Here is a 23,911-nt window from a genome sequence, read left to right on the forward strand (position 1 = left end):
GCCATTTTGGGATCATCTAGAAAAAAAATCAGTTCACAAAAATTCCTGCATTTGTGAATCTATGTTTTTCTAATATTCTCCTTTTATCGACTTTGTGAATTTTATAAAATTCTGTTTGGCACAGGCACTAATCACTTTACAACCACATTTATAACCATGTCATAAATAATAAGTCTATTAATACACATTTATACAGAAATATATCATTATAGATGTTTTAAAGAGATCTTTATAGTAACAAATAATATGAATTTTGTGTCAATTATTAACCTTTTGAGATTTTAAAATGAGAAACCTACAATATACAAGCTATTACGTGTATGCATGCATGTGAGACAATTACTAAAAATAGAATTTTATAATTTTATACACATAAAAACAAGTTTTTACATAGTAAATGTGCCTAAAGTTTTATCTAAGATGTCAAGAATAAAATGTATACTATGGGAAATTAGATACTCTAAATCTATCTTTTAACTCCAAGTTCCAATTTATAAATTAAGAAAAATTTCCTCAGAATCCCAAAAGTGCTTTATCCTAATAGTTTTGTCTATATTTTGAGTTTCAAATTCCAGAGTTTTTGAAACATATTTATTATTATTAATGATATGTTATTTAGATTTGGAAATATATTGTATATTTCAGCACAGTTTTCAAGTATGTAACCCAATCCATTTTGATTTTAATATACACTAATACCAGATCATGGCTGCAGATAGTCTTTTACTGGTACATTGGTATTTTAGATTTAATTTGTCTCACCATATATCTATATTGCAAATAAGATTGTCAAAGGGATAGAAATTTTGAAAAACTTATAGGTGGGCCCCCAGTAGAGGGAGGTGGTCCCCCAAATTCAAATGATATATTAATAGAAAGAGGCTACTCACAGACACATCCAGAACCTAGTGGAAAAAAAAGACATAAAGGAATATATAAATTTGGTGTTTATATTAAACATAATTAAATACTTAACATGGAGCATAATCAACATGGAACTTGGTTATGTGCATATAATAATGATATTGGTTGTGTTACAGAAATAGAAAGTAATTTAATTAAATATGTGAAAAATATAAATAGGTTTAAGTTGTGGGATGAGGAGAGGAAAACATGGTCATGTATATTGTATTCAGTGTTGCTGAAACAGACAAGTTAGAACCCTATGTATTTTCAGAAATGAAGAATTCTTTGTTCATGGCTTATTTTCACAAAGAAATCCCTTCAAATTGTAGAGTTTGCATTTGGAATAGATTTTCTTGTTTTCGTAATATTGCTCATTTATTTATTTATCAAGAAAAATATATGTTTAACATCTTTTTTTTAATTTAATTTTTTTTATTGGTTGTTCACAACATTACAAAGCTCTTGACATATCGTATTTCATACATTAGATTGAAGTGGATTCTAGGTAGATTCTATGAAATAAAAAGTGGGCATTGGAATAAGTGGCAAGTAAAAAGAGAAAGTTGTTCTGTTTTTGTGGTAGGTTAATATGCATTCTTCATAACTTTTTAATATTCATGTATGTCTAATATTATTCTTCATGTGAAGAACCTGAGTGTCTGAGATGTTAAAAGACTTCTCCAGCAGTGCGCGAAGAGGTCAGCAAAGAGCCAGAGTGATAATACCCAGTAGAGGGAGGCAGTCCCCCAAATTCAAATGATATATCAATAGAAAGAGGCTACTCACAGACATATCCAGAACCTTTTAAAAAAAAGACTTAAAGGAATATGTAAATTTGGTGCTTATATTAAACATTATTAAATATTATATTCACAATATAATACCTATTCTTAAGCTTTAAAAATGATATTTGGTACTTGGTTTATGTGAACTTAAAAAGGTACAATAATTGTTTTTATTTGTTCATTTGGTGAGTTAGAATGCAATTTGCTAAACTATAGCATATGCTTTGCTTTTTACTCTCATCCTCTTTCTTTTTGCAGATAAAAATATCATATCATCTGCATAGTTATTTATAATTATTATTTTATTATTTGAAATAATGTATCGCTGAAAATTTTTGTTGGTTTACATTTGAAATGGCTTAAACATTCAAAATGCTAAGCAGTTGTGGTAATAATTGGCATCTTTGTAAATGAAGAGTTGGTTGGTGTTTCACCAATAGCATAAAAATCACTTTAGTATTGAGGTACTTTTAAAAATAATTTTCACAGAGAATATTTTTCTTATTTTTCCGCGTATGATATTCCAATAAAACCTGTGTTTAAAGTAGCAAATATACAGTTCTATGAGTTTAATACAAGTATAAAATCATGAATCCACCACCACCCTCAGAGCAGATCATCATTCAAAGACTTGCCATGTGCATCTCCTAGGTGGTCAAACCTTCATTCCTCTCTGATTCCTGCAAATTCTCATGTGTTCTCTTTTCCTATGTGACTTTTCCAGAACATTACATAAATAGGTTCACTATAGATGGACCTGAAGATTGCCTTTTTTCAGGGTAATTTCTTTGATATTAATTTACATTTTTACGTTTTATGTCTTGTAGCATTTCTTGTATGTGTGTATCACAATTTGCTTTCCATGACCTCTTTAAGGATATTTGGGTTGTTTTTCCAGTTTGGGGTACTTATGAATAAAATTGTAATAAAAACAAACAAAAGTATCAAATGTTTTGTTATTCATTAGGATGATCACATATTTCCCTTTTCTCTGACCAATGAAATTAATGATACATGTTGACAGTGATACACAAACAATATATAGAATATATACATATTCTAGTTAATGAAATATCATACACATATTCACTTTTGTATATGTTTTTTTTAATTTTTGTTTTTTTATTTTTTTTCATTGTAAATGCATTTTATTTATTTATTTTTTTTATTTGCTATATACATTTTATTTAGTTTTCAACACAGGAATTTTAAGTAGTATAAACATAGTGCATACTCTGTTTTTTTTCACTTAAAACTTTATAAAAACTATGACAAATAAGATATATGCTTGGATTTTTACTAATATTGATACAAAGAAAACAGTTTATGCAAAATTTTAGGTATAACAGCATTTCACTTTTTGGAAAAATACTTCCCAAGGAATTTGTTTAACTAATGAATAATAATTTATTGGTTTTAGACCAATTTAACGCTTAATATTAAAACATAATGTATATGTTTTAATAAAATTGCAACTATCAGAGGCAAATTGAAATTCAAAGTACCTACAAAGTAATGGGAAGCAATTGCCAAAGAATAAAATAATCAATCTGAGTTTTCTGAGAAATCTCATCAAAAAATTATATGTCACATACAAGTGATTCATATTTTAAAAGTGATGAGGAATTAAGCTGTAATATTTAATTCTTGGCTAAAAAATGCCAGAGGAATTGAATTCACACCATTTCAGAATAAATAAAATTAATGCTATATTATACACACACTTCAGTGAAAATGTTAGTATTGGAAATAGTATTATGGACTGGATCATTTGCCAGAAAAATTTAGTGTTGATGCTCTAAACCCCAATGTGACTGCATTTTAGGATAGGTTCCTTATGGATATAATTCCAGGTTAAATAAGGACATAAGAAGGAATCCTAATCTAATAGGACTTGTGCTCTGGAGAGATACCAGGAGTCTGAGTGTGCACAGAGGGTCACATGAGCTTACAGAGGACAGGTGCTATGAGAAGGTAGCCTGCAGACCAGCCAGCAAGAGTGACCTCAACAAAATCCAGCCCTACTGGCCCCTTGATCTTGGACATCCAGCCTTTGAACTGTGAGAAAATAAATTTGTTGTTTACATGGCCAGTTTGTTATGGCTGCCTAAGCCCATTAATATAAAGACAAAAATTTAAAGGGAAAAGAATGAAGTTGAGCAAATGAAATGTTTAAGTAAGCTGAGAAAAATAACTAACCATTGGCTGTATATAAGGTGTAATAAAGTTGATATTTTGTAATTTAAAGCAAGTTAATGTTAAGATTCTACATGAATAGGAATGAATGATTTATTCTACTGTCTTTCCTATTACTATCCCCACTTCCTTCCCTTCATTTGTCTTTGTCTAATCCAATGAACTTCTATTCTTCCTTCCTCAACCCCTCCTTATTGTGTGTTAGAATCGGTATATCAGAGAGAACATTTAGCCTTTTTTTTTTTTTTTTTGGATTGGCTAACAGTGTACAACTAAAAGAATGGGAAGTCATACTTCATGTAGGTGTAATATGTCAAAATATACTCTACTGTCATCTATATCTAAAAAGAACAAATTAAAAAAAGACATAATTTACATACCATAAAAAGGTTCTACATAAAATAAAGTAACTCAAAATGATTAAATTTTATCCTACATAGATTATTCTGTGAAATTTGGTTAATAAAATAAAAATATCTATATAAGTGTATTGGAAGTCTTGACCTGTGCAAAGGGATTTAAAACCATGTCAAGGTCTTTACTCAGATCGACAGGAGACAGTGATATAACTAATCATGATTAGAAAGAGATGTGGTATGTAAATTGCAAAATGTATGATACCTATTAAAAAAAAATTAAAATAACAAGTAAACTGCTAAATAGTGAGCTGGGGGGGTGGGGGATTGGGAGGAAAAATGGCAATTCCAAGACAAAGCAGACAGGAATATTTAGAGAAGAAAAGAGAAAGCATGATGAATAACTGAAGAGGCCATTTGAACTTAATATAGTTAGAAATCACTAAATGAATTAAGTTAATCATTAACAAAAACACTCATATTTCAGATTAGTCTATATTTATTAAACATACAAATTTAGTATTATACACATTTTCTATGATAAATCATGTATTTTATAAATATGAATTTTGTATGTTTTTTCATGTATTACATCCTATAAATGAATTGCATCTAAAAATAGATAAAAATGGTTAAAATATGTGAATAACTATATAAAAATTTAAAAGGTCAAGGGACTGCTAGGTACTTTCCAATACTCACTCTTCCACTTCTGGTTTATGACAGAACCTCAATGTTATCATGTGTCTGATCTACTAAATATTGGATGCTCTTGTTAGGTGAGTAGTAAACTTTCATCTAAATTAATCACTAAGTTTTTACTCACTTATTTAGCTTTTTAGTATGATGCTGAATTCTGAAACTACATAACAATTAAACAAAATCTGGGCAAGCAATGCAAATATCAGATAAAATGTTTGTTAAAGTGAAATTAATCAGTGTTTGAACAAAGATATTTAAAGTATAAAAGGAAACAGTAATAGACAAAACACAGTAATTGAAACAAAGACTGCTTCTAAAAATGTAGTACCAAGATAAATGCATTAAATTTTTTAAAATGGATAAAATACTGAATAAATATAGAGTATATATTTAAGGTATTTTACAAACTGATAGATGAAAAGAAAGTAGTAATCATAAAAGAGGCATGAATCACATAACTAACAAGATTAATCTAATAGGCAAAAGTAGAGTCCTTTGCTAAAAGAATACACTATCATCTCAACGAAATACAAATTTGTATGTGGTTTGTACCCCAACTGAAATCTAAACATTAATAGTTATTGAAATATTACTTGACCCAAAATTTCAATAAGGAACCAATAATAACCAAATGAAAAGATTATGTGAAACAAGTACAGGAATATTATACTTAATGGTGAAATGTAGACATTAACAACTAAAGCTAGAATTAAGAGAAGGTTGGGGATGTGGCCCAAGCGGTAACTCGATCGCCTGGCATGTGCGGGGCGCTGGGTTCGATCCTCAGCAAAACATAAAAATAAAATAAAGATGTTGTGTCCACCGAAAACTGAAAAATAAATATTAAAAAAATTCCCTCTCTCTTCTCTCTCTCTCTCTCTCTCTCTCTCTCTCTCTCTTTCTCTTTAAAAAAGTAAGTTTAGAAAAATTGCCAACAATAATATTAATGTTTAATTATTTACCAGTAATGTCCATTTAGACTTTAACTTTTGAAACTGGACTTTTTCATAGTAGCAACAAACAGTAGAAGGAGGGCTGAGGATGTAACTTGCCTAGCATGTCGGGGACCTGGGTTTGAGCCCCAGTCCTGCAAAACAAATAATCAATAGAAAGGGCATGACACTAAGTCTAATATATTATATATTATTGAAGTATTTAATTTAATTGTATTGAGGAACACGAAAAATATGAATAAATGTTGATATTTACCACGTTTTTTGATCAACAGAACTAATTTCTACACCTACTGTGTCCAAATCCTTGTGTCCAATTCAATGCAGTGAAAAAATCACAGTGGATTTCAGAAATGTCTGTAAAATTTTTGAATATTTTCATTAAATATATTCATTAAATAATAAAATTTTTTCATTAAATAATAATCTCTTTTTGGTACTAAGGATTGAATGCAGGGGTGCTTTACCATTGAGCTACATTCCTAATTCTTTATTTTTTTATTTTTTATTTTGAGACAGGGTCTCTCAAATTTGCTGAGGCTGGCCTTGAACTTGTGCTCCTCTTACCTTGAGTCACTGGGATTACAGATGTGTGCTATTATGCCCCCTTGAATGGTTAAGGATTAAATAGAACCAGGACAGAAGCTTTTGTAAAAGGCCTAAGTGTGAGAAACATGCTTGATAAACACTGTGGGTTAAAAAGCTTGAGTGTGAAAAAAGGGGATTCAAGTCTCATTAAGTTCTCTGAGATTCACTCTTAATTTTGGAAGTTCTGGGAAAATGACTCGTGCTTTGTAGTCCCTTAGAATGTTCTTAGAAGCTTAATGAAATACATGGATTTTATGGTAGTTGTAAGTGAGGGTCTGTGTTTATGGCTTGTAAACAATAAAGCTATGTGTATGTACTAGTTATCAGCACTCGATTTTAGGGAGGATTGGCTTTCCTGGAGGTTCCTAAGGAAACTGTGAAACTTTTGATAGGAAAACATAAGCAATCTATAGATTATGTTCTTTAAAGTTTTCTACATATATCCAAATTTTTTGTTCAAATGAATTCTCAGTGGTGATCAACCATTCAGTTAATCACCAGATAAATAAGTTCCTTCTATCAATTTAGATTTTTCCTTCATGGTCTATGAATTAGGTTTTTAAATTTACTAGCCAATATGTAAACTTAATGAATTCAAATTATGTACACATTAGTCAAGGCAAAAAATTGTAAATTCATGAAAGAGAATATGTCTTCATTTGCATGCTAGCAAATTCGAACTCCTATTTCACACCATCAGCTGTGAAAGACTGCAGCCTATGGGAGTGATATAAAATATGTGCATAGGGTTTATTTTGAGCTTGTTTGGAAATAACTGTATTTTCCATTAAAAACAGCACCTGTGGTCCTTTTCTATTTGGCATAGGTTGCAGAATGTAAAAGAAAACAAGAAGTTTAGTGTCCAGAAACCAGGTGTTGGTAGAACTCAAGGAAAGAGATTATAAATCATAACCAGGATTTATTTATTAAACCCTAGACTTGATAAATTTTCTACTGGATATCCTCTCCATCCAAGTAATGGCAGAATTTGTTTTCAGAAACTTTCTCTGTGTCTTTATAACACTGATGAACTGGCAGTGATTAGGTCAAGAGAAAAAAACATTTCTTTACCTGACAGAATTCTCTACGTTTTGGTCATCTCCAGAGTTGGTTTGTTTTGGGAAAGTTAACACACTGATATAAAACTGTGATTATCCAGGTTCATATAGTGGACAAGTAAGAATTATTGTTATTTCCTGGGCAGTAATCAATCATTTTAGTACCTGGATTGCTTCCAGCCTCAGCATATTTTATTTGCTCAAGTTAGTCAATTTCTCCAGATTATTATTTCTTCACTTGAGGAGGAGAGAGAGAAGAGTGTCATTCTATTGATTCTTTTGAGGATAATGGTGGTTTTGTTATTTCATGTTGTAGAAACAATTATAGAAGGGCTGTAAAAATGAATATAAAAGAAACTGAGTGTAAAAACCAAATCGAGGGATGCCATAAATTTTAAAATATGATGGCATTTACTGCAGTAAATTTCATACATGTGAAATACTGTTTTCTGCTGTTAATCTACTCCTGTGTAAATTTTTCAGGAAGATGCAGCTCTATGGCACAGGGTCCCAAGATCCCAGCATCAAGTTTCATATGAAAACCTGGCAAACTGTGATCTCCTTTCTCTTATTATCTGCCAGGTACTCTCCTTCTGCAACTACATTGGGTTGGAATTCTAACAGGCTGTTGATGCACTGATTTCTTGGAGTTCCCTTGGTACTAGGATCATCTGTCCTTCAAGTCTATTCATTTGTTCTACTTTGTGGAAGAAAGAAGCTGAAACAAGCCTTCTATCAGTTCTGTGGCAGGTGAGACACTGGCTGAAATAATGGAAACCTTCATTCAGGTTCATTGATTGATGTCAGGACTATTGAGTGACTTCTAGCAGAAATCCAACAGATGAAGTCTGTAACATTATGTTTTATACCACTTTTTCTGTAGTTTAGTATTTGATTAATTTCTAAAGACATGCCCCCCAAGTCTGAAACCTAAACTTATTAAATAAAAGGACCCATGGTCATGTGTATCTTTTTAATAATACATGAGTATATGAAAAATATGAGACAATGACAATAATATGCCCTTAATCATTTTTTTCATGGAAATGACCTAATTATTCAAAATGTGGAAGAAAATTTCAGAAAATTAAGCCATGTGCATTTCACATGCCTACTCCATATTGACCTTCCTTTGAAGTATTTACGATTTTAATTTATACATTATGTAGTACTGTCAGCTTATTTCAGGGATCACTGCTATTTACTATTGTACTTTGTATCACACATGTGTACCACTGCATGTTTGGATTTCATTGTTTGAGCCACCAATTTTTTTTTGGATGACAAAAAAACTCAGTTCTAAATGGAATATTGAGGTGGATATGATGAGTTCCGTCATGGACTCTAATTTCATGTTTAATATGAATTGTTAAATGGTATGATTATTGTAAGACATGCACATAATCTGATTCAAGAGTGAGAAAAATATCAGAGTAAATTTAGTATATATATATATGAACTTTAAGTAGTACAGAAGAATATTAGGTTTAATGCAAATAGGTAAAAGTCTTAGAAGAAGATCATTTTTATGACAGGAATGAATCTGATTTAATTGCTGTCATGTACTTCCATCTGCAGTAGGGAAAGTCATTTTTTCCAGTTGTTAAATTAAGAAGGACCTTTTTAGAATGATTTCTTTTCTTTTGGGTGTGTGATATTGGGGGTCGAACTCAGAGTCTCATGCATGCTAGGCAAGTGCTCTACTCCAGCAAGGAAGATCTTTTCAAAGTTGAGATATGATTTTCAATATTTCCGTTTTGTCCCAAACCACCAGGGTCTTGATTTCCCCAAATCTCCTGTATCTTCCATTTTAAAAATGCTTTTTAAACTTAAAAAGAGTCTAAACTTTCCTTACTTAAGAAAATAATATAAAAGTAATATGGAAATCATCACACATATTCAATGAACCTTCCTGCATCCATTAAAATGACATCTATGAAATTTGTATTTGGATTACAGGAAATTTATCATATACCTGTTCTATTACCATATGTAAAATGTGGAAATGAGAGAAAGTATATTGATATTACCATTGAGGGCAGATTCTTAGTCTCTTGCTGATTTCCCCTAAAAAGTATAAAGGCCAACCGAAGGCTCAGTTTTCACTAGTAACCTCATACAGTCTCCTTACTGAGAATGTAACTATGCACTTCCTTAGAGATGAATGAAGCTGACTGATCAAATCTGTACCTCTATTTGTCTATTTATCTCACATTGGAAAAAGTACTTTTTCTCCCTAAAATGTAAAACGTATGGTTAAAAGTCACACTACCAGAAACTAGAGAGAAAAAGGGAGTTTCAGTACGACTTTTTATCTGAATTTCTGCTAACCTATTGTGATGGTGACCAAGAAACTTATTTAGTTTTATTTAAAAGAAAAACATTAAAGATTTATATGTAGGGGATTATGATTACAAATAGTGATGTAAGTGGAGAGATACATAGAATTTTGTTTGGTTAAATCCTTTTAGATGACTTGGTGTAGTCAGTATATAAGACTTGCCACAAATGAAAAAAACTAACATGAAATGCCCTAACTTCTAAGCACACCTAAATATATGATTGATAGAGAAATGCTTGAAGATACTGCCCCTCACTGAGGATCTGACTTGTTTTGCTTTATGGATGAAATGTGGGAAAATTATCCTGGGTACCATCTTCACCTTATCTGGAAAAAGCCTGTCTTCCCTAGAAGCTATTGTGCAGGTGGAAACAAACCTAAATTAAAGATTTATATGTAGGGAATAATGGTTACAAATAACCAGAGTGAAAAGTGCAGTGTTGGGGCCTCAGGAAGGCCTGCTCTGGTGTGAGCGCAGCCCTCAATGGTATGGGATGGATTTCTGTCTCTTTTCTAAAAGGGAATGAAGCTCTGTACCAGTGCCCCCACCACACAGCCCCACCCCCAGCACTGTTTGCTTTGCTCTTTGTCTCCTTTTCTACCTCCTCTTGTTACATGAGATGAGCCAAGCCAGGGAAACTTCCTGCCTCTACAAGGATGGTATGCTTGTGCTTCTATTCTTTTTCTCTAAAAATGTTCTAATGTTGGCTAATTTATTCTCTCTCTCTCTCTTACACGTAGATTATTTGTGGATTTTTTTCAAATGATCTTGGTTTCATTTCTTAATGTTCAGAGGTTAGGGTCTGCCCTTCCCAGTATATACCTCATGTCTTTCTCTCCCATCTCTGAAACATGTTTTTCTGCTGTCTTTGGTAATAGTTTCTGCGTATGTTTCATTTGTCCCTTGATTATTCCTTAGTAAGGGAAGAATGATTATTTCATGTTCCTCATTAAACATCTTCACCAGGCAGTGTACCATTCTTCATAAACCTGGGTACCTGTAGTGAATGTCATGGAGCAGGTGTTGGTAGAAGGAGAGGGGAGGGGGATAAAAATCTGAAGGTCTCTGGTTCTGATGAAGGAATGGTCCCTACCAGGAAAGAGGTAGGCAAAGAATGAGGATTCTTGGTCTATGGATTAACTCATTCACTGCTTCAGGGGACCACAAAGATTTCTACTGCTTTTCAGATGAACAGATTTAATAGCTCCAAATTTACTGAATATTCACATTTATACTGCCCCATTATCCTGGAAAATATTTTTAAACAATGTCTGAACAACTATCGTAGTACTAGACATGAGTCACATGCATAAAAATACTGAGTACCTGAAAAATTGAAGTGAAAAACAAAGGAAATTTAGAACCAAATATGTGTGTATTTATGTGTGAATTGTGTGTGTGTATACACATCCTTGTAGAAAGTAAAACGATTAAGAAGTATTATTCTCAGTACTGAATATTTGAGGAGTAATAATGATATCCACAAAACTCTGATAGTTTGTAGGAAGAGTTTTGGACAATATGTGCTTAGGTCCCTGAACAGGCCAAACTTTGAAGTATTTAAAGAAGCTTGGTGCTGAGGAAGTCCCAGTGAAGTTCCACACACAGTTAGCTTCTTGTTACCTTCTATATATATTAGAATTTTGTAATGTTGCTTGTCCAGAACTCAGGTAGTTAGATTAAAGTAGGTAGAGTTATAAAAAAGAGCAAAACAGTGCTAATAAATGTTTCTCCTATCTCCATGTTAACACACTGAGGTTCTAGCATTTCGTTTATCCTCAATACAGAAGACTACGATGTTTGAGGCACAGTATCTGGATGAAGCTCAGCTGGTCTGTCTTGGAAAACACAATATTTTCATGAAGAAAACTATGAACCTGGTTATTGACAAATCTGGATGCTTGCTTGTTTGTTGGTTCATATGAGAAATTTTAGAAGTGGCAATGCTGTGAATATTCCAGAATCAGATAAGCATAGTTTTTAAAATGAATGTCGAATTTTTAGCAGTGTATTTGAAGCTGGGTTATTCATTCTCTTACAGGCAATGGATGGTATTGTGCATAGAATATTGGAAATCATTTTAACTGTGGAATTTATGATTGGAGTTTTAGGAAATGGATTCATAACAGTAGTGAACTGCGTGGACTGGGTCAAGAGAAGAAAGATCTCTTCAGTTGATCAAATTCTCACTGCTTTGGCACTCTCTCGAATTGGCCAGCTCCTTTTCCCATTCATATATGCATTGATCTATGCACTGCATCCAGATGTATTTATGTCTATAAAAATGTTAAAAATAATAATTGTTACTGGGGCAATGGCCAACCATTTCAGCATCTGGCTTGCTGCAGGTCTCAGCATCTTTTATTTTCTCAAGATAGCCAATTTTTCTAACTCTCTTTTTCTTTACCTAAAGTGGAGAGTTAAAAAGGTGGTGTCAGTGACCCTGCTGATATCTCTAAACTTCTTGATTTTGAATATTGCATTGATGAACACTCAACTTGATGTCTGGATTGCTGCATATAAAGGAAACCTGTCTTTCAGTTCCAATTTGGAGAAATTTGCACAGTTTTCCTATACTTTTTCATTCATCAACATTATATTCATGGTGATACCCTTCACTCTGTCCCTGATGACTGCTCTCCTGCTAATCTTCTCTCTGTGGAGGCACCTGAAGAGGATGCACCACAGTGCCAAAGGGTCCAGGGACGCCAGCACCGTGGCCCACGTGAAAGCATTGCAATCGGTGATCACCTTTCTGCTACTGTATGTCATTTTTTTTATTTCGCTTCTTGTTGAAATTTGTAACCCTGTGTTTCTTGATAAATATATTACTGTTTTAATTGTCTGGTCTATTGGAGTGACTTTTCCTTCAGGCCACTCATTTATCCTGATTCTGGGAAATAAGAAGCTGAAACGGCTTCTCTTTTGGTGTTGTGGTAGCTGAGGTGCATGTGCAAAGATGTGGACCCATTGGTCTCTGAAACTTTTTAGGGATTCTCTCTCTTTTTTTGAAAGTAATTTTCTTACTTTGCCATAGATTAACATCTTTTTAAAATTTTTTTTTAGTTGTAGATGAATACACAGTATCTTTATTTATTTTTATGTGGTGATATCAAACCTAGTGCTTCACATATGCAAGGCAGGTGTTTTACCACCGAGCTACAGACCCAGCCCCAGGGATTATCTTTTATAGTCTAAAAGAAAATCAAATCACAAGAAAGTCTTGTATTTATGTATTTTTATTTTCCAAATATTTTTATTGTATGTAACTGCATTTTAGAAAATATGTAGCAATAGTTAAATAAAAACAAACATAATACTTAAAAAACATAATAGTTAAAAAACAAGCATAATATAGACACAAGTATGTATATTACTATATTCATACTAAGAAGTATATGAATATGGACCACTTAATTATGAGTGCTCTTTTTTTGGGGGGGGGGGTTGGAGGTACTGAGGATTGAACCCAGGGGCGCTTTACTACTGAGCTACATCCCAAGCTATTTTTAATTTTTAAATTTTGAGACAGGGGCTCACTAAGTTGCTTAGGTCCTCCCTAATTTGCTGAGGCTAGCCTTGTTGATCTTACTATTGTCCTGTCTCAGCCTCCCAGGTCACTGGAATTATAATCATGCATCACCACACTCCACTAAATACTCTTTTTGTAACATAATTTTTGCATCAATCTTTGTCCATTTGGAGATTTAAAAATGATCAATGTATAATATATGAGACATATGTGTTTATGTGTATATCTAAGACATAGTAAAAATAAAGTTGTATAATTATATACAAATAAAAATAATTTCCTAATGTAGAATATGTGCCTAAAATTTCAGATAAGAAATGAAGAATAACATAATATATAGACTAGGAAGCCATTTATATTGACTCTGAACCCAATGACCCAAATTCAGTAATACTTATGACATGGTAATACAAATTTTTTGAATATTTATTGTACATGTTGATTTTTTTTTTTTTGTGTGTGTGTGTGATGCCATGGATTGAAGCCAGGGTCTCATACATTCTAAGGCAGGCACTCTACCTCTGAGCCAGGTTTCCAGTGCTGGGCTTGGAAATCAGTTGCACTAAATACAGTGTTTCAAATATAAGATCCAGTTTAGAAAAGTACTTGAAATTCCTCAAAATCATAAGGCTACTTTATTTCAATTACCCTATCTATATTGTGAGTTTCAGAATCAAGAATTCTTGGAACATATGTAATATTATTAGAGATATATAATTTGCTTTTGGAATGTATTGTGATTTTCTGAATATTTTACAGGTACGTATCACAATTCATTTAAATTGAATACCACACTGGGAAATTAGTGTTTTTCTTGTACTTTAGTTTATCACATACTTCTAATTTACTAGGGTAGAATATATCCAGGTTGTCATAGGACAGGACTTTAGAGTCAGCTCTAAGTGGTCTACTCATAATTAACATGTACTTATATATGTGTATTATTAGTGTTGATTGTATGGCAGAAAAAAACCAGCTACTTTACTAAGGTATCATATGTAGTTTGTATTATAAGTTTATTCTCTTAATTTTTGCAGATGAAAATTATATCATCTGCATAAAATTTATTTGTAATCATTATTTTACTTCTTCTAATTATTTATAAATTATTTTTGGTGGTTAGTTACATAAAGAAATGGCTGGAATATTCCAAAGATTAGATGTATCTAAAATTACATAAATTTAGTAAAATAGGTGAAGATTTTACAATGAATTACATTTAAGAGAGGGGATTGAGAGGGAAACATGTGTCTGTGTTCATTGCTGTTATTATTATTATTATTATTTGGTATCAGGGATTGAATTCAGGGGGATTCAACTACTGAACCACATCCTCATCCCTATTTTATTTAGAGACAGAGTCTCACTGAGTTGCTTAGTGCCTTGCTGTTGCTGAGACTGGTTTTGAACTTGTGATCCTCCTGCCTCAGCCTCCCAAGACACTGGGATTACATGTGTGCACCACCACTCCTGGCTTCCTATTAAATTTTCAATAAGATAAAAGTCTATAAATTTTTAAACATGAAGAACTCTTTGTGATTTATTTTCTTGACAAATCCCTTTGAACTGCTGGTTTGAATTTGGTATGTAGATTTTCCTGTTCTTCTATATATTTCATTTAATTATTTATTCATTGAGCAAATATATGCAGCACAAATTTTCTATTTGTCTTTTTGAAATGTCTGAGAAACTTTTTATTTGTAAAATAAAAAGCAGATATGTATAATAGGTAGCCACTAAAAAGAGAATATTATATATGTGGCAGGGAATCCATATATTTTATACCTTTTTTTCATGTGAGGAGATGTTCTGAATGATAAAAGAGTGATTTGGTGTTACCTGAGAATTCCAGCTGAGAGTTACAGTAATAACGTGGCATAGGGAAGATCTCCCCCATGTTCAGATTCAATGTCAATTGGAAAGAGGTTGCTTATAGCCACATCCAGAATACAGTAGAAAAAGACATAAAAGCATATGTAATTGTGCTTCTTATATTTAATGCTGTTATTTTTCTATGACATTAAGAATTTGGTCAACATGCACATGACAAGGTATAGGTATCTTTATTTGTTGATTTGGAAACCAGCTGCTTTACTAATGTAGCACATGTGGCTTGTATTATAATCTTATTCTCTTAACTTTTGAAAGTGAAAATGATATTATCTGCATAAAAGTTATTTGTAATCATTATTTTACTTCTATTAATTATTCATAAATTATTTTTGGTGGTTAGTTACATAAAGAAATGGCTGGAATATTCCAAAGGTTAAATAATTGTGGTGAAATTTAGCATCTTTGTTTGCAAATAGAGTTTCATGGTAACAGTAAGCATAGCACTGTGTTCAGTTTTAAGAGTTGTACAAGTTATCTGAAGAGAGAATCATTCTCTTCCTACCTTTTCTGATAATACCTGTGTTAAAAGTATCAATTGTAAAAAAGAAATAAAAATAAATAAATAAAAAAGAAGTATTAATTGTATTTTATGTACGAGGATCAATATGTATTTCTCTCTTACTAATTAAAGACATGTTAATAATGGTATGTCTTCTAGTGTGTGCATTCTATAGTCAGCGAAATGCCTCATATATATTCACTTGTGTATTTTGTAAGAAATTTGCAATCCTCAGAGGCAAAGAGAAATTCAGAAGGAATCTACAAAGTAATGATAGGAGAAATAATGAAACTAAACTACATGAGAAAGTTTTAAAAAAGTATGCCAGAAGACAATTGACTCACATCATCAAAGTGCTAATAAATGTGACTACAACCCTAAATTCTTTTTTTAATATTTATTTTTTAGTTGTAGTTGGACACAATACCTTTATTTTATTTATGTGGTGCTGAGGATCGAACCCAGGACCTTGCACGTGCTAGGGGAGCACTCTACTGCTGAACCACCACCCCAGCCCCCTAAATTCTTGACTAAAAGTACATCTATAAAGATTAGATTAGTTACTATCATTTCATACAAAAATACCTGGAGAAATTTCCAGTACCCATCCCCTAACTATAAATGCTTCCTATGGACCTACTTCAGAAAGACTGTGTAATGAACTGAACTGTTTGTCCTGAAAATCCAAATGTTGGATCTCTAACCCCCAACTTGACTATATTTAATGATAGGACAATCATGGATGTCATTAGGTTAAGGGAGGTCATATGCGGAGTCCCTAATTCAGTAGGACTGATGTTTTTATGAGAAGAGGAGAAATGCTGGGCAGTGTGCACTCATGGAGGACAGGTTTCTGAGAAGGTGGCCTGTCCACCAGCAGTGAGAGTGGCCTTACCAGAATCCAGCACTGTTGGCTCCTTGATCTGAATTTCCAGCCTCCAGATCTGTGAGGAAATAAATCTCTGTTGTTTAAGCTACATGGTGTTTGATATGTTGTCATGGAAACCTGGGCATACTAATATATATATATGAAGGGTGCAGAGAACAATGCTCAGAAAATGAAATGCTAGGGCTGGGGATGTGGCTCAAGCGGTAGCACGCTCGCCTGGCATGCATGGGGTGCTGGGTTCAATCCTCAGCACCACATATTAATATTATTATTAATTAGCTGTGAATGTTCTTGTCCCAGCCTCTAAACTTTAGATTTTTTGTTAGAAGAGTGAGAGATTAAAATTTCATCTAATTAAATCACCAAATTTTAACTCATTCATTTAACTTTGTAATACCACACTGTATTCTGTACTGACATACCAAACAAATAAAAGCTGGTAAAAAAATACTAATAGCAAATGAAAAAAAAATCATAAGATTAAAATGTGTTAATATTGAAAGATAGATGTTTAAACTAATAAAAGATAAGAATCATAAATAAGAAAATAATTAGGGTCATAATCAGTATAAAAATAAGTACCAACATAAGTCCAAGGATTTTTAAAAGTGGAGAAAATACTGAACTATGTACAATAAAAATTTTAAATATTTCACAAGCTGATAAATCAAGCAGTTAATATTTTAAAAATATGGATAATACAGCTAATAAGTCTAATTTAATAGATAAATGTAAAGTCTTTTACCAGCAGAAAATACACAATCATTTAAAAAAAACTGGTAACGTATGCAAACATAGATTATGTTTCCTTAATTTTATTTTTTAAATAGCTTTTAAAAAATTGATTTAAAAAAAATAAATAACAGCAGAATGCATTACAATTCTTATTACACATATACAGCACAATTTTATAATATCTCTGGTTGTATATAAAGTATGTTGACACCAATTTGTGTTTTCATACATGTACTTTGGATAATGATGTCCATCATATTCCACCATCCTTGCTAACCCCCTGCCTCCTCCTTTCCCCTCCCACCCCTCTGCCCTATATAGAGTTCATTTATTCCTCCCATGCTCCCCTCCATGCCCCACTATGAGTCAGTCTCCTTATATCAGAGAAATCATTCAGCATTTTTTTTTGATTGGCTAACGTCACTTAGCATTATCTTCTCCAGTGTCATCCAATTACCTGCAAATGGCATGATTTTTTTCTCTTTTATTGCTGAATAAAATTCCATTGTGTATATATGCCACATTTTTTTAATCCATTCATCCACTGAAGGGCATCTAGGTTGGTTCCACAGTTTAGCTATTGTGAATTGTGCTGCTATAAACATTGATGGGGCTGTGTCCCTATAGTATGCTGTTTTTAAATCCTTTGGGTATAGTCCGAGGAGAGGGATAGCTGGGTCAAATGGTGGTTCCATTCCCAGCTTTCCAAGGAATCTCCATACTGCTTTCCAAATTGGCTGCACCAATTTGCAGTCCCACCAGCAATGTATGAGTGTACCATTTCCCCCACATCCTCTCCAACACTTATTGTTGTTTGTTTTCATAATAGCTGCCATTCTGACTGGAGTGAGATGGTATCTTAGACTATTTTGATTTGCATTTCTCTGATTGCTAGAGATCATGAGCATTTTTTCATATATTTATTGATTGATTGTATATCCTCTTCTGAGAAGTGTCTGTTCAGGTCCTTGGCCATTTGTTATTTGGGTTATTATTATTATTTTTTTTTGTGCTTAGCTTTTTGAGTTCTTTATATACCCTAGAGATTAGTGTTCTATCTGATGTGTGAGGGGTAAAGATTTGCTCCCAGCATTGTAGGCTCTCTGTTCACCTCACAGATTGTTTCTTTTGCTGAGAAAAAACTTTTTAGTTTGAATCCATCCCATTTATTGATTCTTGGTTTTACTTCTTGTGCCATAGGAGTCTTATTAAGAAAGTTGGTGTCCCCTTAATTTTCAACTATTGCCTTCAGTAAACTAATGAACACAAATTGAAACACATGAGTCTTGCCAGGTTCTGAGACAGTGAAAGGGTTTCCTTCAGCATTTAAACATATTTGTATAACCAGTTATATAAATCTAAACATAAAACCAGTCTTTAATAGGTTTGAGATGTCAATCACCATCTCTGTAAGGAAATGAACATGAAATCCAACCAGATTTTTAGAAAGGTAAAATAGTGATGCCATTTACTGATCTGTTGTTCCTATCAAAACTGAAAAAAAAAAAAAACACCCAAAAGATTACATTCATTTATCTATAGGCCGATTTTACTTAAATCGGGACTGTCCAACAAAAATATTCTGCCAACCAGTCATGATTTGAATTCTGATATGATGTCAATTTTTTATGGTGCACATAAAAAGTCAAAAGAAGACTCTCTTTTGTATACATAAAACAAAAGGCAGTGGCCATTATTTATTAGTAGCTTCTGTTTGATGTAAGATATTAAGTCTGTCCTTTTTTTCTTTCTCAATACCAGCAAAGATCATTTTTGTTCAGGGGTGGACTTTGTGGGATTCTCTAAATAATCCGTCAATGTCTCCTCTCTTTAGGGGATGGCTTTGTGTGCACTGGTGTCAGTGTAAGAGAATCCAACAGCCTGAACTGTCTTCTGCCCAAACAGCCCATGGAGATTTGACCCTGTCTTGTGTTTTTGCCTCTCCTTTCCACAGTGTGTCTTTAAGCATGCTTCAGAATAAAACTACCTTTCTCAATATCACCCATTTTTAATTCTGCTGCATTTTCTGCACCTGATATTCACAACAGTCTTTTATGGCTAGTGCAATAAAAGTTCGCTCTGAAGCCAGCCATCCAGCTGTCTCCAAACATGGACTTTTATTGAGCCCCAAATTCTTAATATATGTCATAGTGATTATTACACAGAACATATTTTCTTACCACCATGATTCAATAATACTTGAATGAAATGATGATAGTAATCATAACATTCTACATATTTGGAAGGAAAATTGTACTGTAATTCAATGAATTAAAAATAAAATAGCACAGTAGTATCAGTGTCAAATTTATAATTGTATAGTAATGTCAGCACTTCCTAAATAGAACTTTGGAAATTTCAACCAAATTTGAAAATTCATATCCAGGTTAGCATTTTGTATGAAAAGAATGTTGAAAAGATGAACGGGTAGACTATTTAACTCAAGAAGATAGAAATGGGGCTGGGGCTATAGCTCAGTGGCAGAGCACTTGCCTAGCATGTGTGGGGCACTGGGTTTGATACTCAGCACAACATAAAAAAAATTAATAAATAAAATAAATTCATGGTGTTCATGTACAAATTTATATATATTATATATAAATGTATATATATATATAAATGTATATATATATATATATATATATATATATATATATATGTGTGTGTGTGTGTGTGTGTGTGTGTGTATGATAGAAATGAATGACTAAATAATCTCAGAAAAAGTACAAGGAACCAGGTGTGAAGACATAGGCCTATAATCCCAGTGGCTCAGGAGGCTGAGGCAGGAGGATCACCAGTTCATAAGCCAGCCTCAGCAATGTAGTGAGGCCCTAAGCAATTTTGCAAGACCTTGTCTCAAAATAAAAAATAAAAAGGGTTGGGGGTATGGTTCAGTAGTTAAGCGCCCCTGGGTTCAATTCCTGGTACCAAAATCAACAACAACCAAAACAAACAAACAACAACAACAACAACAACAAAAAAACCACAAACAAGGAAAATAATAATAAGTAAAATAATGTTTAAATAATTCTGAACAGAAAACCATCCTCAATGTTCCACCTGTATTATCTGGTTGAAGTCTGATAACAGTGATGACACTTTGGTACACGAAGAAACTGGAAGATAAAAGAGGTTAAAAACCTTGCCAAGTTCCCATATTATATGACAGAATAAAAATCAAAATGTTACACAAGAAATCCGATTCCCAAGCTGATGTTCATTACTACTATATAGACTATTGTGTCATAATTTGAAAAAGTGAAGAACAGTAAAACATCACTTCCTTGAAATGCCCCTTTTAGTTTCCAAGAACCTAGCCAACATAAGGGAACAGTAGGGGTTGGCCCAGGCTCTAAAGCCTACATAAGTTTTATTTTGAAGGATTTTGTCTTTCTCTCAAGCAGCTGGGAAGTAATTAGTGTTATGTGTGGAAAGTTGCTTTTTTGCATGTATTACAGGACAACGGCTCCTTGTAATGCTGATTATGCAAGGAGAAGAGCAAACTAAGTGAACTAAGGGTGTCACTGTGTCTGCAGCCTGACTTATAAGACCCCTCTCCCTGTGGTAACTGATGTGGGACAAAGCACCACAGAGCAGGAAGTGCTCAGATAGCCAGCTGTCTCTGGACAAAGCATCATGAGGGAGGGAGATTATATTTTCTAGCAAAACACTGATGGCACTGTGATAAATGGAGGCCCACCAGTCCAGCCTGTCGCCATGGAATTTTCTGGTGCAGCAGCTGTCCATCCCATAGCCACTGACCTTTCCCATAGTATTTTTACATAAACCCGTGCCTCAGCCCCAGTTCTCTGAGTGTCTTTCTTGGCAACCTATCTTACTGTGCTAGCATAAGTGAGCTGTGGTCAGTACCTCTGCACGTACAGTTAGTTATCCTTGGGTATCTATGAAGAAGTGGCCCAGGCCTCCTCAGGGACACCCAAATCTGGATACACTATTCCCTTATCTAAAATGGTATAAAAATTGGATGTAAATTACCATCCTTATGCTTTCTTATATTTTAAAATGCTTTCAAAATATGTACAATGTGTAATACAATAAAAGACTATGTAAATAGTTTTAACATATTACTGTTTAGGAAATAAGGAAAAATTATGTACATGTTCAGTGTAAATGAAAATGTTTTTCCCATTGCTTTTCAATACCCAGTTGGCTGTATCCACTAATGTGGAGCCTGTGGAGACTGAGGTCTGACTGCAATAATGACAGAAGAAATTAATTACTTAGAAAACTCAAATTATTAAGTGTAGGTGTGGTACAAACCAAAGGATTCTTTCTAAAAACCAATAAATAGAAAAAGTAAATATAGAGAGTACTAGAAACACAATAAACTTATAGGAAAAAAATAAAAGTGTATGCATATGCTTATTCAGGAAAAATACAAAATTCAGAGAAATTGAACATTTTTTTTTTCATTTTTGGATTGATAGTGTCAGCAACTTCTCTATATCTGACTCCTGAAGGATTCTCTCCTTTTCCTGGGTATTATGAGTTAAACACTTTCCTCTTCCATAACCTTCTGTCCTGAAATTCTGCCTCACTCAGATCCAAAGCCATGGAGCCAGCTAACCATGGACTGAGAACTTTGAAACCATGAACCCAAATAAAACCTTCCTCCTTTAAGTTGTTTTACTCAGGTATTTGATCACACTGACAAAAAGTGCACTAACACATGATCCAGAAAGACACAATAGACGACTATCGAATAGAAGAACTAAGTTTAGGAAAACTATCCTTTACGATATTAAGATATAACTATTCACCAGTAATACCTAATGATATTGCTCGAAACTGTATTCTTGAATAGTAGCAACAAAAACTAACAAGTGGTTTGAAAGTGATCTCATGTGTTACAGTTCATTAAGTCATTTATTAAAGTGTACTGAAAAACCTTTAAAAAATCCTGAATAAATATAGATGTGCTCTGTGTTCTTGAGCAGAGGAAACAACTTTCTACTGTAGTTATTGTGTCCAATTCCTTGTATCCAGTACAATTTCAATGAAAATCGTAGTGAATTTCAGGAATGTCTATAAAATTCCTGAATATTTTCATTAAAGAAGGAAAACCCAAATGGAGTTGAGATAGAGTCTTTGCAGGACTCTTAAGTGTGAGGACAGGCTTGATAAATATTATGCACTGAGAAGCTTGAGTGTGAAAGAAGGAGATTTACGTTTCAGTAAGTTCTCAGATACTAATTTTTCATTTTGGAAAATATAACAATTCATCTCTTAAATTTCCTTAGAACTATTTCAGAAACCCAAGAAAATGTGTTGGTGGTCCTGGTGAATATGTGTCTGTGTTCTTGGCTTGAGAACAATAAAGCTATGTACAAGTAAGTACTAGTGGTCAGCACCCAGTTTTAGGGAGAATTAGCTTTCCTGGAGTTTCCTTGAGGTTTTGAAGGGAAAAACTTAACACACCTATGGATCACTTCATTTAAGTCTTCATATATGGGTTTTTTAAAAGATAAATCTTCAGTGATAATAAACCATTCAGGTAATTTCCACATGACTAAATTTCATTTATCCATTTAAACACTTCTGGTAAATTCTATGCACTAGGTATAAAATTTTACTCGCTGTCCTCCAAATAATCTAGAGACAGACAAGAGGAAAAAACCTTGCAAAACCATGAAAGACAATATATCTTCATTTGCATGCTAGCAAATGAGAGCTCATCTTTTACTCAACACCTGCCATAAAAGAACCCAATCTAGGGTAAGGACATACAGTATATGGATATGAAATATTTTGAGCTGTTTTGGGGATCATGATGTTTCCCATAAAGCAGGATTAAAATAATTCTTTAGCATACCATTATGATATTCTGCTTGACATTGGTCACAGAATGTAAAAGAAATAAAGAACTCCAGTGCACATTCAGAAAAGTGGAACTGATGAAACTTCAGGTCAGGAGGCTATAAATAACAACCGGAAGAGTAGGCCTGTCCCACTCCCCAGACTTGGTAAGATTACTATGAATCATCATTTCAATCCAAGTAATGGCAGGATTTATTTTGGAATTTTTGCCCTTGTCTTCATACTACTGATAAACTGCAGTGACAGAGTCAAGAGGCAAAGTAGCTCCTCAGTTGATGGAATTCTCTCTCAAAGTTGTTTGCTTTGGAAAAGTTAATATAATGTTACTAAACCATAGTTATCCAGGTTATAGTGGACAAGTAAGAATTGTAGTTTTCATTGTCTGGTCAGTAATCAACCATTTTGGTGCCTGGCTTGCTACTAACCTCAACATATTTTATTGGTTCTAGCTAGCCAATTTCTTCAATATTATTTTTCTTCACTTAAGGCAGAGAGATAAGAGTTTTACTCTAGTGACACAGTTGGGGACTTTGGTCATTAATTTTCTCATCTTGCTGTGGTGGTAAACACAAGTAAGACCATACAGGTGTAGGAATATGGAGATGTGACTTGGAAGACCACATTCAGCAACTTTGTAAG

At 33.2% G+C, this 23,911-nt stretch overlaps 1 protein-coding gene and 1 pseudogene across 1 annotated transcript in view; both read left to right on the forward strand.

Moving 5' to 3' along the window:
• The first annotated feature begins 2,442 nt into the window (after positions 1–2,442).
• Positions 2,443–8,184, forward strand: LOC113199225 (putative taste receptor type 2 member 33; annotated as a pseudogene).
• Positions 8,185–12,563: 4,379 nt separating this feature from the next.
• LOC113199224 (taste receptor type 2 member 125-like) overlaps positions 12,564–23,911 on the forward strand; it is a 30,495-nt gene continuing 19,147 nt past the window's right edge. Inside the window, exon 1 of the mRNA XM_077799075.1 lies at positions 12,564–12,687. Within this exon, the coding sequence (XP_077655201.1) occupies positions 12,564–12,687 (124 nt within the window). The remainder of the gene's footprint in view (positions 12,688–23,911) is intronic.

Source organism: Urocitellus parryii, chromosome 5, assembly GCF_045843805.1.
Source record: "Urocitellus parryii isolate mUroPar1 chromosome 5, mUroPar1.hap1, whole genome shotgun sequence".
Classification (NCBI taxonomy): Eukaryota; Metazoa; Chordata; class Mammalia; order Rodentia; family Sciuridae; genus Urocitellus; species Urocitellus parryii.